Raw genomic sequence first — 13881 nt, forward strand, 5'->3', positions numbered from 1 at the left:
GCAGGCAGAGGTGGGAAGTTAGCTCACCAGTGGTATTTCCCAAATACCTAAGGCAGCCTTGAGAAGATGCACACTGTCGGCATTATTATTAATAACCCAAAATGAGAAACGGCCTATTCAGAAGAGGGGGGGGGCTGCAAGATGGATCATTGGGTAAAGGCACTTGCCACCAAGTCTGGGGAGTTTGAGCCCTGGACCCCACATGGTGGAAAGAGAGAACGAGCTGGCACAAACTGTCCTCTGAGGTTCGCTGTGAAGTTTTAAAAGAATCAATATTCACAGTTAAGAACAGAACACACAGGCTGGAGAGATGGCTCAGCGGTTAAGAACACCGGCTGCTTTTCCAGAGGTCCTGAGTTCAATTCCCAGCACCCACATTGTAGCTCACAACTGTCTGTAACTCCAGTTCCAGGGGATCCAATGCCACCTTATAGGCTCCGAGGGCACCAGACATGTGGTGCATATTACATACGTACAAACAAAACACTTATGCATATAAAATAAATAAATCTTTTTAAAATTTTTAAAGGATCTAGACCACAAGTGCATGCAGACATGTAATTTTTAAAAAAAATCAAAAGAAGTGAATGAAATGGGGTATTTTTCCATCGGAACACCACACACACATCAAAATCAGCAAAACCATGTCTTGATGGTGTAAGAAAACATCCAATGAGTATCTACACATAGGCAGGCAGACAGGCAGGCGTGTGCACAGGCACGCACGTGTGTGCGCACACACACACGGGAAGCTAACTAAAAATGAAGTTAGAGGGGACGTTTATAAAATGTATACAGATATGTACACTCACATGCTTAGAAGAAAGACTGAAATGAAGGTCCTCGGCGGGGCAAATGGCGGGCCCCAACTCATGGCAACCACCCTGCCCCAGTCTCTGAAGGGCTAGATTAACGGTGTGTGCCACCGTGCCAGGCTTGATTTCCCTCTCATGACTCTTAACTGTGAAAGCTGAATGCTGATTAAAATAATAATAATAATAAACAACTGGGCAGGGTGGGGGCGAGCTAGCCTTAAGTGAAAGCAGACTCACTAAGCCAACAGCACTCTGTACTCCAGCCACCTCGTGTGGGAAGACGCAGGGCCACTTCTCACAAAACATGACGCATGTCTGGGAAGGAGATCCCTTCACAGCTAAAGGAAGGGTGGTGTGTGTGGTTCCGTTCATTCTCAATGCTGGGCCTCAGGGACTCTCGGATGACTCAGCTCTCAAATGGCCTCAGCAGAGTCCACGGCCCTAGAACTTAAACAATAATGGCTGGAACCAAGTAGGAGTGATTCTGCAGACGATGCTAACTCCAGGAAACACCCACCCGAGGGAGTTATGATGCTGATAGCCTTGTGCTCAGATGTGCCCTGGATTGGCTAAAGCCAAGGGTCAGGCCAGGTGCAGCCCGTAGGAAAAGCCGCAGCTGTGTGGAAGGGAGAGGCTCCCTCCCCAGTTGACATTTGCCAAGGACATGTGTCCCACAGGGTCACAAAGTCCCAACCAGCGTCTGGGACCTAAGTCAACTCAGACGGGATGTTTCAGAGCACACTCACAGCCTGTCACTGGGTCTTCGGAGCAGCAGTTCATGGAACCACCACCACAGTCCCTGGATGGAGGCAGTGTTCTCCCCACCCCCAAGATGTGCTGGGCCCAACAGCCCACTCCTGAGAACAGAACAAGGCTAATCCGGCCCGACTCCTCAAAGGCTGGATCCTGAAGGCAGCCTCCAGCTTGCTCACACTCTCACTAGGGTAAATCCAGCTGACCTGAGGCTAGCCCAGGGAGAGATCCACAGAGCAGTAGCTGAGGTGGCTTCCGTCAAGCTGTCCTGCAGCCCACTGAAGCTGTGGGTAAGTGAACATTGTCCCACAATGGAGATGCTGGGGAGACAGTGACCTGGCCAAGTCCTGAAGCCAACCTGAGACACTGAACCAGACACCCAAGCCAAACCGAGATTCCTGGTTCACAGAAACCGTTGGAGAACACAAACACCACGGTTGTAGACCACTGTGTGAGGTGATCTCTTAGCAGTGAATAATCAATACAGCACCCCATCACCACCCAGGGCCACGGGCTTTTCCACATCCTCCCCATCCCGTCTAAGCCCTAGCATACCCTTGGGAGCCAGACAGCCTGGGGGTGAATCTCAGACCCATCACCTCCCTGTGTGAACTCGGGCGCATTCCTTCAGTCTTTCTATGCCTCAGTTTCCTTATCTGTCAAACGCAAATCACACAAGTAGTAGACTCTAGTCACTTTCTATGCCTCAGTTTCCTTCTCTGTCAAATGCAAACAAATCAAACAACTAACTTGTGAGCTTCTGGTAAGCAGACTCTAGTCAGCTTATGCCAAGCACTGAGACCAGCCTCTGACATGGCACCGGCCCCACCTAGCTGTTCCCCATGACCATTACTGCTGGCGCCCTCACCGTGGCTACCTCACTGCAGGAACCACCCTCCCTGCTCGTGACCTCACCTCACCGCCAATCACCCCTTGGGCAGCACCCCTGCAGGATGCTGACAGCCCCTCACTGCTGACTGTGGCGGCCACAAGCCCCAGCGAGGCACCTGCCTCCCTAGCACACCCAGCCTCTTCACGTGGGTTCTGGGGTTCACCTCGGGTATTCATGTTTGCATGGCAAACACCTTACCTACTGAACCAGCCCCTACCCCCCAAGCTTCAGAACTCTCTGGGCATAAACAAAACACCATGAGTAGAAAACGCCACACCTGCCAGGCAGTGGTGGCTCAGGCCTTTGATCCCAGCACTTGGGAGACAGAGGCAGGCAGATCTCCAGATCTGAGGCCAACCTGGTCTACATAGTCCAGGACAGCCAGGGCTACACAGAGAAACCCTGTCTTGAAACAAAACAAAACAAAACGAAGAGGGAAAGAAAAAGAAAAATTCTACACCTGACTCAGGTTATAGTCAAAATAAAATGACACCAAAAATACTGTTTAAAACTGCCTTCAGGCCACTGTGTAAAGAATTTCATGTTAGGATTTGGGGATCATCCAAATATCGAATGCAATGTTCCATGCTGGTCACGGACATTCTACAGAAAGGATATCCAACCCCTACAGACATACAATGGACTACTACCCAGCCACAAAAGGGAAGGAGAGACTGGTGTACACATGACATGAACGCACCTTCAAACCTGTGAGCAGGAGGAAGAAATCAAAAGACCACACACTACGCTCCACTTATAGGAAGGGTCTAGAACAGGTAAATCTGCAGGGGCAGGAAGAAGACCAGTGGGAGCAAGGAGCTGGGGGGATGAGGTGGCTTCACAGTTGCAGGGTTTTAATTGTTTTTGAAAGATTTGTTCATTTTTATTTTATGTGTGTGGGTGTTTTGCCTGAATGGATTGTCTGTGCATCACATGCATGCGATGCCCTCAGAGGCCAGAAGAGGGCACTAGATCCCCTGGAACTAGAGTAACAAATGGCTGTGAGCCAGCATGTGAGTGCTGGGAGTTGAACCCAGGTCCTCTGGAAGAGCAGCCAGAGCTCTTACCCTCTGAGCCATCTCTCCAGCCTCTTCTTTTCAATCACATTTTCACTTATTTTGTGTGTGTGTGCATGAGTGCACCTGTCACAGCATGTGTGTGGAGCTCAGAGTCTGTCCTCTCTTTCCCCGGTGTGGGTCCTGGGATTGAACTTAGGTCCTTGGGCTTGGTGGCAAGCACTCTGCCCACTGAGCCATCTCAACAGTCTGGCTGTGATGAACAGAGTCTGCACAGTACTGGAAGTCAGCAAATGATGCAGGCACCAGCCCAGGTCGTCACTTTCCTATTAGTCACTTCTCTCTTTGCTACAACCAGACCCCTGAAGAGAAGCAACTTCATGGAGGGGGAGAGGGGGGAGGGAGGGGGAGAGGGAAGGGAGGGGAGGGAGGAGATATGAAGAGAAAAGTGAGAGGGGCCAACAAAATGGCTCAGAAGGTTAAGGTGGTTGCTGTTAAGTCTGATGGTGTGAGTTTGAGTCCTGGGATCCACATTGTAGGAGAGAACTCTTCAAGTTGTCCTCTGACATTCACAGACACGCGCGCGCGCACACACACACACACACACACACACACACACACACACACACACAGTATAGCATGTTGCTCATATATGCTAAAGAAATAAAAAGGTAATTTTTTAGGAGTGTGATACATTCACTGCTTCAGAGCTAGGCTCAGCATACCCTGCTGGTTAAACTGGGCATGTCCACTGACGGGGCTCATTTCCTTCCTGCTCAGGGAATCACACTCCCTCACTAGTCTGGGTGACAGTAATGAGGCCCCAGTGAGATGTAAGGGCCCCCGATGCACACTCTGCGGGGCAGGGGACGACGCTGAGGGGCGGGAGAGGACTCCACTCACCCTCACAATGATGCCCATCCTCTTGCTCTCGTATGTAAAGGGAAAGACCTGCAGGATGGTGAGATTCAGGATCTGGTCGCCAGGGGTCCTCAGCTGCATGGAGGATTGGTCTCGGCCCACCAGGGTCAATCCCACACTTTCAGTCCACTGGACCAGGGCCACCTGGAGGAAATGAAGAGAGGGACATCAGACACCCTACACATGAACACTGAGGAAGAGAAGATGGAGGAAGAAGGCCCGGCAGGCCCCAAAGCAGGATGCACACCACAGGCGTGTGGCAGAGACCCAGTAACCAGTTACCTCTGAAGGCTCTGGACCAAGCCTGCCACCCATATGGCAAGAAAGGGCAGGGCACTAGGAGCTCTCACCCCTGGCTCTCCCTTAGCTGGGCACACTCCATCAGACACAGTCTAGTCTTTAATAGGTGACTCTGTAACATACACACACACACCGCCACCATGGGGGTGGGAAGGGAAGGGGCTTGCAGTAACATCTGGAGCATCTGTGGAAAGGAGATGCTGCTGGCACCTGGAGGTACAGCCCAGGAAGCCTGATGGCTATTACAATGCACAGCACAGCCCCAGTCATGAACCCTCCAGCCCAAGGACAGAGCCAAGGAGACTGGTCCACAGCCAGAAACACAGACTCCCAGAAGTTCGTGGAACTGTCCACCAGTGATGGGACTGAGGAGTGGCAGGGGCCAGGCCAGGAGGCAACCCACATCTGCCTAGGTCAAAGGTCCAGGATGCTCTGTTCCTGGAGGGCCACTTGGGTCTCCCTCAGCCACGGGCAGGCAGGATGCACCTTGGCGGACTCCTAAGAGGCACAAGAGAGAATGCCAATCCCAGGCCAGTCAGAAGCCCCTTCCTGAATCACACAGGCCTGTGTCACTGGGACCCACTGCCACCATTAGAAAGTTGACAGGACAAAGACCAAGTCCTGGTCTCTGGGGCCTGGGAAAAAATCCCTTTCCATGGCTATGAGGGGGGCACAGTGGGGTTAAAGGTGAGAGCTCACAGTGAGGCTCTCCCAGATGACCCACAAGCTCTTCAGGCTGTGGCCAGAGACTGAGCTCAACAGACACTGGGAACTGTGAAGATGGGGGAGGAGTCAGCAACCGAGAAAGTAGGGCATGATGGTTATTCTTGGTTGTCAACATCTGGAATTAACCAAAACCGGGGCCTGGCACACCTGTGACGAATGAATTCATTCATTCAGTCAGTCAGTCATTCAATCATGCATTCATTCGTGTGGATTTTTGAGATAGGGATTCACTGTGTAGCCCTGGCTGTCCTGGAACTCTGTAGACCAGGCTGGAGGCAAACTCACAGAGATCCGCCTGCCTCTGCCTCCCAAGTGCTGGGATTAAAAGCATGCGCCACCACCACCCAGCGGTACCCTCCTCTTATGGATGGGTACTAGAAGGGTGATGGGTGATGAGTGATGGGGAATGTGCCTTGCTGGCAGAGTGCTTGCCCAGCATGCCTGAAGCCCTGGGTTTATCCCCAGCACCAGGTTAACCAGGCATGGTAATACATACTCATAATCCTAGCACTTGGGAAATGGAGGCACAAGGGTCCAAAATTTAGGGTCATCCTTGGCTATATGGAGAGTTTATGGTCAGCCTGGGCTACATGAAACCCTACCTCACAAAAGAAAGACAGGGCTCAGTGGAAGAACACTTGCCTTGGATCCAAGAGCCCTCGGTTCGATCATCACTACTGGGGAGGGGGGTGTCAATAATTCCTTTGGGCATGTTAGATGGTTCAGTGGTGAAGGCACTTGCCACAAACACCTGCTGCCCTGAGTTCAATCTCTGGAGAGAGAATGGATTCCTGCAACTTGACCTCTGACCTCCACGTGTGCATCACGGTATGCTCTTAAACCATATATACATAAAAATAAACTGTAATAAAAAAATTTAAGCTGGGTGGTGGTGGCAAATGCCTTTAATCCCAGCTCTGGGGAGGCAGAGGCAGGTGGATCTCTGTGAATTTGAGGCCAGCCTGGTCTACAGAGAGTTCCAGGGCAGCCAGGACTACACAGGGAGACCCTGTCTCAAAGAAGAAATCTGTGCCATGCTCCTCCCCACACCCCCAGGCTTACCACACACACTGAAAAGAGAAAAAGCCACTCAGCTGGGAGGTGAGCGTAAAAGGGTAGATTGTTCTATTTTCCCAGTTCTGATTCACAGTAGAGGGTAGGGAGGACCCATACCGAGGCTGTAAATCCATAGCTGAATGCAGGCGTGTCCAGATGTCCAGGGCTGACCGTGCACAGGCAACAGACTTAGGAAATCCTGCTTCTTCAACAGGAAATGAGCACCCTGGAGATTACTCCAGCCACACAGGAGCAGCAGCCTGCTCCCCAACGCTCCAGCAAGCTAACCTTGGGCTTCTACAAGGCTTGGTTGACAGTGAATTTCAATGGCATTATGGGACCAAGCCAAGTTCAAACGGAATTCCCCAGGGACTCAGAACAGTAGGGCTTTCTTGAAGACCTCACTTGTGCAGCAAGCCCTTCTTCCTGTCACGTGGCATGTTTATATAAATACGCTGGCATTTCATGTAGAAACCAGATCTACACAGAATTATCAGTGGCTACAGCCTTTGTGGATTATATCTTATTTTTCTCTTACCTATATTATAATAAAGATATGAACTGCATTTAAAAATTAATAAAGTTGTGTTTTAAGGAAAGGTATAAGGGGCCAGTGAGAAGGCCCAGTGGGTAAAAGCCTCCTGGTTTAAGCCCGGTAGTCTGAGTCCAATCCCTAGAATCCACTGTAGAAGGAGAGAAAACAATTCCCAGAAGTTGTCTTCTGAACTCACATGTGCACCATGGTTCTCACACACATCACACATCTACACAAATAATAAAAAAGGGAGGCTGGGAGATGGTTCGGCGGCCGACAGCCTGAGTTTGGACCCCAGAACCCACATGGTGGAAGGAAGAAATAACTCTTGGAAGTTGTCCCCTGACCTCCACACGTGCATCACAGCACACAGTAATACATACACACATACGTAAGTAAATGCAATAAAAAACTGTTTTTAAGTATCAGATCCTCCGGGACTGTGGAAGACTCCAGAGACAAGAAAAAACATCCCTTTTGTTGTTTTTAATCACAAATCAGAAACTTAACAAGACAAAGTGAGTCCCATTTAGAGCAGACGATGAAATAAAGCATCTTCCCTATGTGGAGACGCCCCCAAACTGCAGCATCTGAGAAAGACCAAACCATGGAACACACCCACCCCCACAGCCCCCAAACAGACACAGCGAGGCTCAGCAGAGAGCAAGCTGCCGCGGTCCACCTGATGCTTCTCCACAGCTGGCTGAGCACAGCCCACAGCCAGCGGTCAGACATTGTGCCGAACATCAGTATCTCAAACTCCAATGTCATCACATGTCCACATATGCTCCTGGTCCCCAGTCACTAACTACCAAGAAAAAATACTGTCCTATCTCACAACTCAAACCCTGCAAGGTCTCAATTCCATTCTTGAAAGAAAACAAGATGTAATGATCTAAACCTGATGAGTTGAAGAAGAAATGTCGATGTCCACTTACTACACCAGAGCAGAGCCCCAGCCCTGCCTCCCTGTCTACCCACTCCACTCACACAGGGTCCCCAGCTCACAAGTTGAGAGTAGGCACATTTCACTCATAAAACACCTGGCTTGAGTATCAGTGGCCATAGTCAACCAGAGCTTTTGGTTTGAGCTACCCCACAGCACCACACCATTAAAAAGGAAGTCTCTCCCACGGGACAATTTCTTCTCAAAAAAGGAAAAGAGACAGATCTGGTATGAAGACATCCTGATCTCCCTTTACCTATGAGCTCAGAAAGGGCTTACACAGTGCCATATCCCATCCACCATGAGCCACAGAGCTCTGGTACTTTGAGGCCACTAGCCCAGGCTATGTGAGACACTGTCCCAAAACAAAAATAAAACAAAAACTGTTTCTAGAATCAGGTGCCAAGTTTTGTGGGCAGGAGGGAGGGAATCAAGGCAAGGCCTAGAATGTGGACAGTTAAGGCCACACAGGACCCTGACTGACCCTTGCTGAAGCCCAGGGATGAAGGTATGGCTGCGCCCTCCCCGGGGTTACCTCATCTGGGCTGGATGCCTGGTACACACGGCAGGAGTCCTCAAACTGCTTTTCAGCCTCAGCCTGGTCTGTCACGCCGTTGGACTCGTACACAGGTGTGACATTGTGGCACAGGGCGATGGCCTTCACAGCCTCATGCACACGGCTGCTCATGGTCCTTCGAACCTTGGTAGTGACCGTGGGACCCTTCTGAGCCGGTGGTTCCTGGGATTGCTAACGGAAAGGAAAAGGAAGAGGAGATGAGCAGAAAGACCAGGGCTCTGGACATCATGTCATGTTAATGGTGGTTAGTGTTTTCCTCCTACTGTTCAGCACGCAGGACTCCTGGCTTATCCACGCTCAAGGACCTGGGTTCAACACCAATATAAAACAACAGAGAGAGACTGAGGGAAGGAGACACCCAATGTCAACACACACACGTCACGTGGGTCCTTGGCTCAGCATTCAGTGAAATCCAAGTCCTCTTCCCCAGTGCAGGGCCCACGGGATTGGCACTGCCCATCTCTCTAGGTCCCCACACCATCTCCCCTCCCTGCCCCGGTCACACTGCCTGGGATCCCATTCCCTCTGGATTTCTGCAAGAAGGGCTCGCTCCGTCTCACCACATGGGTCTCCATTTGAAGGCAAACTCAGAGAGGCCCCTGAAGCTCCCTAACCCTCTCAGCCCTACTCAGCCCCTCACAGCAACTCAGGCTTCCCTCCGCTATGTCTTGGTGTCTTCATTACCTAAGCCTGGCTTGTCCACATGAACCTTCTCCCCACTGGCCCCCAAGAGCAGAGGCTGCCACTGTGCGTTACTCGTCACCTGTGGGGCGTTTACCCAACCACCCCCACAGTTCCCCAGAGTTTTCTTGAGTGCGAGCAGCAGGAAATATTAGATAGAAGGATTTATTGCAGAGAATATCGCGGAGATAAACAGATAGAAAATAAAGGATAGCCTCGAGAGGGCCTGGAACCTATTCCAACAGGCCCCGACTGTCTCTGCCCCAGGGTTTTTATAGAGACACCAAGGGGTGGAGCAAAAGACCTCCTCCCCCAGCACAGCCAAGTGCAGACCATCTCAGACACCTGCACTCAGGCCCGTGGTCCTAATCATCCTCTATGCAGACCTGCTGGGTAAAGCCACGAGGAACCCGAGAATGGGCTCCCACAGTCACCGTATTCCCAGCAGCCAGAGCAGTGCCTGGCAGGAGACAGGTTGCTGAATGAGTAAACTGAGTATCCACTTCCGCCTGGAGGCACGGCACAATTCACAGAGCAAATGCTCAGCGAGCACGAAGCCCTGGGTTCCATCTGTAGCATCCATAAAATATGGCATGACACACCTGTCATCCCATCACTGGAGGAGGAGAGGGAGGAGGACCAGAAGTTCAAGGAGGCTAGCCTGGGCTACAGGAGACCCAATCTCAGTAGGTAAATAACAAGCAAATGAACAATCCCCAAAGTAGTGGTAGGGGAGTTCTCAACATGTTTTTCCTCCATGTCTAAGAAAAAGAAGCATTAAGGCCTGGAGAGATGGCCCAGTGGGTCAGGGTGCTTGACACTAAGTCTGACAGATCAGGTCTGATCCCCAGGCCCCACAGAGAGCAGAGCAAAGACTCCTGAAAGCTGTCCTCTGACCTCCACATGTGTGCCCTGGCACACACACACACACACACACACACACACACACACACACAGTGTAAAACAGATAGGAACTCCTTGGAGCTGAGCAGGAGGTCAGAGTCACTGCCTGGGACAAAGGGTTGCCTACCATGGCTACGCAGGAAGCTAGAAATGTTTATGAAGTTCCTAGATCCCACGTTCCACTGAAAGCATGTACACCCGGGAGGAGAAAAGCCTCGTGAGACTTTGCCACACATGATCCTTAATACCTGTGACACATGGTTGGTCCAAACAGAAAACAGATGGCCTGAGACACAAGAAAATGACATTCATTAAATTTTTAATACTATTTTTAGTAGTGGCATTAGGCTCCTTGAGTAATTAAACAATTACTAAATTATTCTAGTCACTGCGGGGACACACAGGGCTCTGGCTTCCTGCTCTGTTAACCTCTGGTGTCAAGAGCACGCAGGTTGCACTTCCAGGTCAAAGGGCACAACATGGTAACAATAATTAGAGTGAGGGATCAGAACTCCGATTTCGACAGCTCATTAGTCAGATGCTTTTAATTATGAAGATTTTACCTTTCAAATTATACAGGGGCTGAAGGTTTAAGAGAAGTCCCCCTGCTGGAGAGATGACACTTTCTAGTGGTCTGCAATTTACGTTCTGGTAAATGTATGCGAGGGCGCGCCGGGACAGGTTTCCATTTTTGCCCACACCGCTCAGCACCTGGACTGAATCACAGCTTAAGATCGGGTCGACAGCAAAGCCCCCGGCGAGGCAACAACGGCTGGGACTGGAGAGTCTGAGTCGTCACAGGCCGGGGAGAAGCTGAGCAGAGCCCCTACCTCCAGGGACAACTTCCGGAGTGGGAACGGGCCAGATTTCAGGGTGCCAGGCTAGCTCAGTCAGTACAGCAGTAACGAGGGCACAGTCAGTCAGTACTGTAGTACCCAGGGCACAGTCAGTCAGTACTGCAGTACCCAGGGCACAGTCAGTCAGTACTGTAGTACCCAGGGCACAGTCAGTCAGTACTGCAGTACCCAGGGCACAGTCAGTCAGTACAGCAGTACCCAGGGCACAGTCAGTCAGTACTGTAGTACCCAGGGCACAGTCAGTCAGTACAGCAGTACCCAGGGCACAGTCAGTACTGTAGTACCCAGGGCACAGTCAGTCAGTACAGCAGTACCCAGGGCACAGTCAGCCAGTACAGCAGTACCCAGGGCACAGTCAGTCAGTACAGCAGTACCCAGGGCACAGTCAGTCAGTACAGCAGTACCCAGGGCACAGTCAGTACTGTAGTACCCAGGGCACAGTCAGTCAGTCAGTACAGCAGTACCCAGGGCACAGTCAGTCAGTACAGCAGTACCCAGGGCACAGTCAGTCAGTACAGCAGTACCCAGGGCACAGTCAGTCAGTACAGCAGTACCCAGGGCACAGCCAGTCAGTACAGCAGTACCTAGAGCAAACAGACTCTGTGTGCACAGGATCTGGCGCTTCTGCTACGGTTTGGGATGGGCCAATCCACACTGCGGGGATTTGTGATCTGTGGGAGCCTGTTCTCAGGTTCCTCGTGGCTTTACCCAGCAGGTCCGCATAGAGGATGATTAGACCACGGGCGTGAGTGCAGGTGTCTGGGATGGTCTGCACTTGGCTGTGCTGGGGGAGGAGGTCTTTTGCTCCACCCCTTGGCGTCTCTATAAATACCCTGGGGCAGAGACAGGCCCGTTGGAAAAGGTTCCAGGCCATCTCGAGGCTATCCTTTATTTTCTGTTTATCTCCGCAAGATTCTCCGCAATAAATCCTTCTATCTAATATTTCCTGCTGCTCACACTCAACAAAACTCTGGGAAGCTGTGGGGTTGGTGGATAAATGCCCCACAGTGATCTGGGAGAAGAAACACCTTCCAAGCCAGGCCAAGAGAGCCAGGACAGCTGGAGTCCCACAAAGGCCAGTCTCCAACCAGAGAAGCCACTCCTCAGGCAACCAGAAGGTGGGGGTGGCGGCAGGTCAGGGTCACCTCCATTTCCTATGTCAGTGTCTTCTCCACTTGGGGAGGAAATGGTCATGAATGCAGAGACTATCTCTTTCCATTGTTCAATCAATGGCTCCTGCAAGCCTGTGGGGCTCAGCTGGTAGAGCACCTGCCAAGCTCACATGAAGTCCTGGGATCGATCCCCAGCACCACCAAGATCAGGTGTGCACACCTGTCATCCCAGTACTCAGGAGGTAGAGGCAAGAGGTCAGAAGTTCAAGGTCATCCTGAGCTAAAAGCTGGAGGCCAGCCATTGCTACATCAGACTTTTATTTTTATTATTATTTTCATTTATTCTTTGGAGAAGGGAGGCATGAGTGTGCACACCACAGTATGTGTGTGGAGGTCAGAGAACAACTCGTGGGAGGTGGTTCTCTCCTACCACGTGGATCCCTGGAATGGAACTCAGGTCATCACGCTTGGTAGCAAACGCCTTTACCAGCCTGAGCTATCATCAGCCTCCACATGAGACCGTGTGTGTGTGTGTGTGTGTGTGTGTGTGTGTGTGTGTGTGTGTGTGTGTGTGTGTCTGTGTGTGTCTGTGTGTGCGCACGCACACATCACAGAGCCTCTGGTGTGACCACTGGGCCAGGTCTGTGACAGCCCCGTACTCCCATATGGAAAGGTGGAAAAGCTTCCCTCACCTGACACCGTGTTCATCTGTATCAACGTCAGCCCCACAGACCCTTTAACCCACGCACACTACTTCTTACTTAAAAAATACCAAGGGAAAAACAAAACCAGATGTAGCACCCACAGAGATGGGCAAGGGGTTTTTTTGACCCTGGAGAAAACTTCCTGGTCCTGGTCATCCTAGGGAGGGAGAAAGGCAAAACGTACCAGTGTTCATGTGTGCGTACAAGCTTGCGTGCGTGCGTGTGTGCATTTAAAATATATGTATTTTAAAATGTTGGATGGGCTGGTGAGATGGCTCAGCGGGAAGCGGCAGAGTTGCCAAGCCTGATGACCTGAGTTTGATCCCTAAAACTCACATTGCAGACAGAGAGAACGAAATGGACTCCTGCATATTATCCTTGACTTCCATGTACGCACCCTCACACAAAAACATAAATGTTAAAAAACACTTTCAAAGGGTTTGATGATACGCCGGGCGGTGGTGGCGCACGCCTTTAATCCCAGCACTCGGGAGGCAGAGGCAGGCGGATCTCTGTGAGTTCGAGGCCAGCCTGGTCTACGGCGCGAGATCCAGGAAAGGCGCAAAGCTACACAGAGAAACCCTGTCTCGAAAAACCAAAAAAAAAAGGGTTTGATGATTAATCATCAAGCCAGGGACTTCCTCCTACCCCCTGTCCTGGTAGGAGTTTTATCTCATGATGAGCTGGTCACTTTCTTACTGTTTGTTTGGCCTTGTATTAATAATCTGGAGTTTTCCTTCCAGAATGTTTGAGACTACTGTTCTCTTTACAAGGCCAGTTTAGTTACAATCACACTCTACACTGGTCACCTGGGCGCTCGTAAACCTCCGTCTGCACTGGGACACACGGAAGATAAACAGAGACAGGATTCCAGCTCCTTCTGCAGGACGTGTCAAGGTCTGCACCTGACAAACGCCCATCTGATAGATTCCCCGGAGGTCCCCGGGTCAAGCTTACCGATCTCAGGGGAGAGGTCGGTGTTGTATGAATTTGGGAGGTGGAATGTCACACAAACACACACTAGTCTTCTCTCCCTGTGCCCGTGTGTCATCTTGTGACTGCGGCCTTGGGGCCTTCGGATTACACA

The 13881-nt window shown here is 51.1% G+C and overlaps 1 protein-coding gene across 3 annotated transcripts in view; it reads right to left on the minus strand.

Moving 5' to 3' along the window:
- Atp9a (ATPase phospholipid transporting 9A (putative)) overlaps nucleotides 1-13881 on the minus strand; it is a 105768-nt gene that overhangs the window by 23110 nt on the left and 68777 nt on the right. For all 3 annotated transcript variants that reach the window (XM_052725758.1, XM_052725759.1, XM_052725760.1), the window contains exons 14-15: nucleotides 8496-8708; nucleotides 4380-4541 (exon numbers count right to left, since the gene is read on the minus strand). In XM_052725758.1, the coding sequence (XP_052581718.1) occupies nucleotides 4380-4541; nucleotides 8496-8708 (375 nt within the window). The remainder of the gene's footprint in view (nucleotides 1-4379; nucleotides 4542-8495; nucleotides 8709-13881) is intronic.

This window comes from Peromyscus californicus, unplaced genomic scaffold (genome assembly GCF_007827085.1).
Source record: "Peromyscus californicus insignis strain IS unplaced genomic scaffold, ASM782708v3 Scaffold_7__1_contigs__length_154581171, whole genome shotgun sequence".
In the NCBI taxonomy this organism is placed as follows: domain Eukaryota; kingdom Metazoa; phylum Chordata; class Mammalia; order Rodentia; family Cricetidae; genus Peromyscus; species Peromyscus californicus.